General features: G+C 34.6%; 1 protein-coding gene and 1 pseudogene across 1 annotated transcript; both read left to right on the top strand.

The window, feature by feature from the left end:
• Positions 1–1,791: 1,791 nt before the first annotated feature.
• Positions 1,792–5,082, top strand: LOC17885920 (annotated as a pseudogene).
• An 839-nt stretch (positions 5,083–5,921) lies between these two features.
• On the top strand, positions 5,922–7,238 carry LOC111830664 (calmodulin-1-like). Its single transcript, XM_023783187.1, has 3 exons — positions 5,922–5,931; positions 6,032–6,169; positions 6,975–7,238. Exons 1-3 carry the CDS (start codon positions 5,922–5,924, stop codon positions 7,076–7,078), a joined length of 252 nt encoding a protein of 83 aa, XP_023638955.1. The 3' UTR covers positions 7,079–7,238.
• Positions 7,239–7,587: the final 349 nt, after the last annotated feature.

Genomic DNA, 7,587 nt, shown 5'->3' with positions numbered 1-7,587 from the left:
TCACTAAATGGGCCTTATTCTGTATAAATGGGCTTCATATATGGGCTGTCACGTTTAGTTGACTCGAAAGCTCACGGGTTAATGTTGGATATGGGCCTCGGTCCACGAGTCACCTCCCCAGTTCACCGCCAATCGAAGTCGATGACGTGGCTTCTAGAACATTTGATCGTCACTAAGAGACAAAACGATCAGAGACCTCCACTGGCGGCCCATTAAGGGCCCAGCCCAAAGTGTTCGGCCCGACCAAAGGAAGTCCGCCGCCTGCAAATTAGGTCAGCATTTGTGCACAACCCCGTGCTGTTCCATCAGCTATAAATGCAGGGGGAGGGGCCGAGGGGGGGGCATGATGTGGCGAGACAGATAGTTAACTAAGAGTGAGATAGCAAGTACAAGTTGAGTTCGGCTTATTCTTGTGTGTTTGTAAAGCCATTCGGCCATTTCTCTCGTTTACCTGTAATTCGACGATCCCTGATATAATACAAAATTGCCTATCTGTTCAGTCCCTTTATTCCGACCTCTAAGGTCATGTGCATTAGCGTATATACAATAAGTCCCACCTATTATATGAATTAAATTTAAATCATAAATGATTAATAAGTGAAGTAACGTGTCTTATAATAGGACGATGTATGAGAGTCCTTCGGAATACGTGGCTGCTATGTTAATTATTTTTGCTGCTATGTTAATTATTTTTGCCTTTTATTAGCATTTTGTCACGGTGGTTATTTTAGCTATAGAATATGATATTTATTTTGTAGACTCGATCTCTAACTCTGTATTCATTAAAAAAAAAAATACTATCCAAAAACACATTTTCAAAATTTAATTCAAAATATTACAAATCATTTAAATCAGAATATGCCGCCAATGTGGGTTCAAATATCGGCACAACAATTACTCGTCGAACAAGAGTTCGGGATAAACAAGCCCATCAACAATTAAAAAATGTTTTTATTGAGCATATTTGGACTAATTTTGGATATCTTACAGATAAGAAGATTAATTTCTAAATTTCTAAGAAGTCAATAAAATGTTGGTTTAATCTAAAATAAAAATATTGGTTTAATGTTATATGTTATATATTAATCCAATATTTCAAATGTTTTAGTTATTAATTAAAATAAATTAATTTTAAAAAATAATAATTTTTATATTTGTGGGACAAAATACATAGGACACCAATGCTCATACATACAAATTAAACATTTGTCCCTCGATAAAAATATTGTTAGAATAACATTGGGACCTCATTCAAAATCCTACCAATGTTCATGCTCTAAGTACTTATATCGACGATCCTACCTATCAAGAGTTAACTCCAAACTCAACCATAACTACGGAATTTGGTTACAAAGTATAATAGGCGGTATTGTATGATGCTCATAAATCCAATCTCAAAGTATATCTATATTACAATGATGATGTTAATTTTTTTAAAGATTTATATGAGATTGTTTTGATATGAAAGAAAAAAGAACTCCAAATAGCTGTTTTGATTCAGGTGTACGGCGGTTCTTAAAGATGCACGTGAAGACACCACGAATTGATCAAATAGCTCTATGGAGAAATTAGTGATATGTAGTTTTTGCATCTTAACAGAAAAATAACCTTCCCAGACAAATGAGAGCATTAAACAAATTTTGAAACTTTTGTTTTCTCTCTTAACAATCATTTACCATTAGTTTTTGGATATTAATAGATAAAGAATCTTCCTACACTTTTTAAAAAATAGTATTAGTTTTTTTTTTGTAAAAGCTAAAAAGGACAAAAGATGCCAAACGACGACGGAGACTAGAGAGAGTGAGACTAAAAGATCCACTTCTCTCTTTATTCTTCTTGTTCTCATTCTTCTTTGTTCTTCATTCTTGAGTTTCTTCTCTGTATCTGGGCCTTGAGTTGATTGATTCTTCTCCTGAGTTTTGTCGTTTCCTGTTTCATGACGTCCATGTTCTTGTGATGCTCAATTTTTTCTTTCTTAATTAGTGTAAGGCCAAATTGTATTATGAATTTCTTATACTAGATACTTAGATAGAGCTAAAATTCTCTTCCAATTCAGATCAATAAAACAACTTTGAAGCTTTTTGTTAAACGTCAAAGATTGATCCTTGTTTAACTTATGGGGTTCATCTTGACCGCATTTTCTCTAGTACAGTAATCTTGTGAATCTTAAATTGAACAATTTAATGATTTCTTGATTTGCTCTTTGTCTTTTGCTGAGGAAACAGACAAAGATCCAGGAAAAATGACTAAAGTGTGCCCTGAAATCGAAGACAGGAGGACATTGTCTAAGTCAGCTGTTCCACTATCTGATCATTTTCCAACATACAAACTAGAACCTGATAATCAGATAGTAGAGGAACCTAAGGAAGATGATAAATGTCCATCAGTGAAAGAGACTGTAGAGAAGGAGAGCGAGCTCTTGTCTGATCAGCACAAGCGGCTTTCGGTCCGCAACCTTGCTAGTAAATTCGAAAAGAATCTGGCTTCAGCTGTTAGTTTGGCTGATGAGGTTAGTTTCTACATACATAGCTCTCCTTTATGATTTGATATGGCGTTTCTCTTTTTGTTTGTTTAAATCTGTTTCTTCCAACTCTTTTTTTTAGGCTAAACTAAGAGAAGTGGCTTCTTTGGAGGGACATGTTATGTTGAAGAAGCTAATGGATGCTTTAGAATGCAGGAGAGGACGCACGGATGGGAAAAACAAGGAAGATGTGGAAACAGCTTAAAAAAAGCATAATTCCTTGTTAATGGTTAACATTTCTTTCACCACATTTTCTCTTAAGAAAAGCATAATTCCTTGTTCATTATGAATGTTTTTTTTTTTTATGTGACTTGGGTCAAAATTGTGATGTCTGAGAATAGGTTGAAGCTCTGGCTGTGAAGTTAACTCAAAATGAAGGTAAATTAATTCAAGAAAAGTTTGAAGTGAAGAAACTAGGAAACTTCCTCAAGGAGGTCTTGCTACTAGATTATAGATATTGATACAAAAATGTGTTGACTTAGAGACTTCCAACAGTTTAAAACTACAAGGAAACTGATTAATGTTACACTCATGATGACAGACTTCTGAAGATGCAAAGAAACTAGTAAATCAAGAAAATTCGTTTGCTTGCGCTGAGATTGAAACTGCAACGGCCGTCGTGCTGAAACTTGGAGAGGCATTTGAAGAACAAGAACGGATTTCTGAAGCTTCTAGAGCTCAGGGGCCGGTTAGTATTATTATCTAGTCCAGATAATAAAGTCTATAGGAAAGTTTCTAGCCAACTCATGTTTTCAATTCATAGGATGTGGAGAAATTGGCTGAGGAAGGCAAATCAAACAGATGCATCACCCAACAAAGGTGCTTCATCAATTTCATTGCACTCTAGTATGGCCACATTAAAGTTATGAACTCTGTGTGTTATTCAAGACTGTGTTGTAATCCAGGTGATCGGCATGCAACAGGAGCTTCATGGTTTAAGGAATCGAATCCAAGAGAAGTATATGAATTATGTTAATCTTTATAAAGAGGTATGTTGTTGTGCACATTGAGTTTTCAACATATTTGCTCTTAAGTTTATTTGCTAGAGTTGGTCTTTGCTAACTTCTTTGTTCTTCCCTTTATCAACAACTGTTAAACGTTTCAAGAGAGCAGAGGAATCCAAGTCTTGTCCGTTTGTTCTGGAAGGCACACAAAGTCTAGGCTCTTGCTTAAAAGTCCGTGTTAATGCTCCAGACAATTCTCCTGATCTTTCCAACTGTTCGATCCAGTGGTATCGTGCAGCATGTGAAACTAGTCGCAGGGAAGCTATATCTGATATTTGCTCCTATCTGTTTGCTTCATCATTTGGTTTTTAGTTAATGAACATTAGCTTGAGCAGTTTCATATCTTGCTCTTAGGTGCCATCCAATCGATATATGCTCCAGAACCATTTGATGTTGGGAGGATCTTACAGGCAGACATTCTTTCAAATGGACGAAAATTCACAGTTACAACCGATGATCCAGTTGATCCTAGTTGGTATTTCGAAAAATATAGAAGATACAAACATTTTACATTATGTGGACAATAATAAGCTAATGTCTGGCTTATTGAACTGCAGATTCTGGTTTGCAGTCACGCGTAGGAGACGCTGATGCGAAAATCGAACAGTGAATTCATCGTATGTTGCAACATTTTCTTCAAGAAGTTCAGAATGTTAGTTTCATGTTCTGAACATGTCAAACTCTGCTTCAGGTGGTTATATCACAGATGAATGGACAAGACTATGCATCCCGGTCTCATATCTTTACCATTGGAAAGACAAGGATAAAGCTGTCTCGAGGATGGATATCAAAGGCGAGAGAAATATATTCGACATCCATGCAGGTATCTTGAGACTCTTTCTTCATTCTGTTTCACAGAAACAAATCTTTGATATTCTTACAAGCTTATATGGTTTTTTGGTGTATAAATTATTCAGCTCTGTGGAGTTAGAAGCAATATTAAGACTCCTACCAAGGCGTTGTTCTGGCAACCAAGAAAGAGTCTAAGTTTCATACTTACCTTTGAATCAGAACAAGAACGTAATGCAGCAATAGTCCTTGCTCGCAAATACGCTTTCGATTGCAATGTAAGCAAAAACTAACCGAAATGTCCAATCTTTCTAATGCTCTTCTCAGATTCTGATAAACTAGTATTTGCACTTTCTACCATTTAAAAACTGCAATGACAGGCTTGCTTAAATCTGCAGGTTGCACGACGACTAGTGATCATCAGCTGAAGAAGAAGGCATCCCTGACGGTGGGTTTGTTTCCTGTTCCGGATCCGGCAAGGATCTTTCTTTGCGCTTGTTTCTTCCAAGCATCGACATCGATCGAGTAACTATGGACAATCAGAGATAAACTATTTCGTAAGAGATTCAACGTAGGTTAGTTATGTATCTTTCTTTATTTATATGGGTGTAATAAGACGGTGAACATACATAGGAATTTTATCAAAATAATTGATTTGATAAGATGGATATATGTATTGATTCGAATAGATTAGAGTAAGATTTGTTTCGAGATATGATATTATTTTTGTGATCATGAAAATATAAATTAAAATTCTTTTTCTTTTGACCAATCCGTGGAGAGCTGAGAATCTGTTGCCAATCTAGTTGCCGTAATCGCCATTAATTCAAAATCAAAGTAGGTTCGTGCTTCTTAGTTTTCCCCAGATCTCAACGATTATGCTCCGACCAAAATAGCTCGGAATCTGGGAAATGAGTCAATGAATATCGGCAGACACCATCAACGGTTTTGTTGTAACCATTGTTTACAGAGTAGCAGAGATATTTAAAACTGTACCCTCATATTCACCCTAATATAAAATAGTTTTCAATGTTAGACCCAAAATTCGACGTGACTAGACCTGTGATTTTTTTTTGACAATTATTATTTTTTAATACAAAAAGAGATTCAATATAAATGTACTATAATCTTATTCATTTTTTTTTTTTTGTTGTTGTTCTTGTTGTTCTTGTTAATTCCTTTATGAGTTTTTGATCTAGTAGCAGGCCGATTTTATTCCTTTTTCCCAAAACTTACACTACAATAGTTTTAAAATCATTTAATATTTTTTTCATGACTAGCAAATTACATCCCACTTCGAAGTTGATCAGAGCAAGTAAAGAACTTATCTAATTAAATTATTAAAAAGAAGTCAAAAGAACAATTAGAAGAGATAATAAAATGAAAATCTGCCGACATAAAATTTAAAAATCAATCCACGTGGACTAATTAAATCTATTATAACAAGTAAATGCAAATTCATATCTTTAGAGCAACTGCAACAACATATTTATGCCAAGTCCATTTGAATTATTTGCCAAAAAATATATCATAAATACGTTAAATGTGAGTAAACGTTTCTAAAATCGGGACCAAATTCATTCGTCCCTCTTGCCATGTGACAAATTATGATTGGTCGTGTGAATTAGTGGGGAAAAAATTTGTTGGGGTCTTCAATGTTTCTTCGCATTCTCTTCCCATTCTCTCTCTCTCTGTCTCTCTCTCGACTAGGGTTGAGAAGGCGATTGGTTTGGCGATTGTTGTGGCGATCGAATTTCCGGCGAAGAAACATCAGAATCGGGTCGTCTCTGCCGTAGAAAGCTTCGCCATAGGAAGAGGAGAATCTCTGAAGACGAAGAACGGATCGCGATAGAAGGTATGTCTTCCAAATCCGATATGAGTTTTGGGGATTAGCTGAGATAAGGATGGGGTTTGTATTTTTTTGTGGTTATATATGGATTCTTAGCATTTGTTAGAATCTGTCTCTGATCCTGAATTTCATGTGATTTAGAGGACGATCTCGTTTTGATTAGCTTTAGTATTTGCTTGTTTGCTCAAATCGTGACATGGGAGATTGTTGCCTTGTTGTTTCTTTTGTTATTTGCTCTGATTCTGAACCAATCTTGTGACGAATCTTGCTAATTTTGATATGTACGATGAGGTTACTCACATAATTTAGTGGTCATTTGGGTTTGAATTTGAAATTGAATCAGGTAGATTGATCTGTACATGTTTATACTCAAATCTGTTAAGGAAGAAGAAGTTCATAGTATCATCTATGTTGCTCTGAGTTACGTTAGTTGAGAACTTGCAAAGCTCTGCTGCATTAGTCTTAGCATGGTGTACATCTTCTGGTGCTTATTGGTCATGGCATGATTCTTAGAACATGATGCATCTTGTGGCCTTTGATTAGAAAGAGGCTTGAAATGTTTCTTTGTTAACTTGGTACACTTTTTTCGAACGATCGATTTTACTGGGTCGTATCTTCATCTGTCAAGCTGATATATTGAATATTGAAGCCAACTTAAGTAGTGGAATACGAGTACGGTACAAAGAGCATTTTTTAGTTGGTACAGTTATTTGGGATATGTGTTATTACATTTGGTTCTTCTTCTCCCTGATACTTGGAACTCTTGCACTCTGAAATCTGAAGTTGGCTTCAATATTGGTTGGTTTTGCAGGTTGTATCACCACAAAGGAGCTTGGGACAGTGATGAGATCACTTGGGCAGAACCCAATAGAAGCTGAGCTCCAGGACATGATCCACGAAGTTGATGCAGACTGAGTATCTATCTCACCATAAAAAGAAGAAAATTAGAAAACTAAGTAAAAATGTATAGACATTTTCCCCTATTTAAATTATTACATTAGCTCTTTGAGTTTGATATTTGGAACTATATAATATACATCTATAGAAAAGTTTGTTTTATATGATTTTTATTTTATTTTATCAATTTATTTTGATTTTGGTTTACATCAATTTATTTTCATTGATTATAGATATAAATATTTCTTCAATTTTATTTACTTTTCATCTACTTAAAAAAAAAATATTTGACTATTTTGTAGGTTTTTATTTTTTTCTGTTTATATAACTTGGATATTTTTCCTAGTTTTTCAAATATTTTATGCAAACATAAAAATTTACAATGTTTAATATTAATCCAATATTTAATATGTTTTTACTTATTAATTAAAATTAATTATTTTAATAAACTCAAAATATAATTATTATAAATTGTGGGAAAAAACATAAATACACCAATACTCATACATCAAAATTAAACATTTGTC

The sequence above is a fragment of the Capsella rubella genome, unplaced genomic scaffold (genome assembly GCF_000375325.1).
Source record: "Capsella rubella cultivar Monte Gargano unplaced genomic scaffold, Caprub1_0 scaffold_5, whole genome shotgun sequence".
NCBI lineage: Eukaryota > Viridiplantae > Streptophyta > Magnoliopsida > Brassicales > Brassicaceae > Capsella > Capsella rubella.
This window is presented reverse-complemented; position numbering and strand designations above follow the sequence as displayed.

Coding starts and splice junctions, on each gene's coding strand:
- LOC111830664 (XM_023783187.1), top strand. Junction 6,170..6,974: donor AGAACGGATCGCGATAGAAG/GTATGTCTTCCA, acceptor TTGGTTTTGCAG/GTTGTATCACCACAAAGGAG.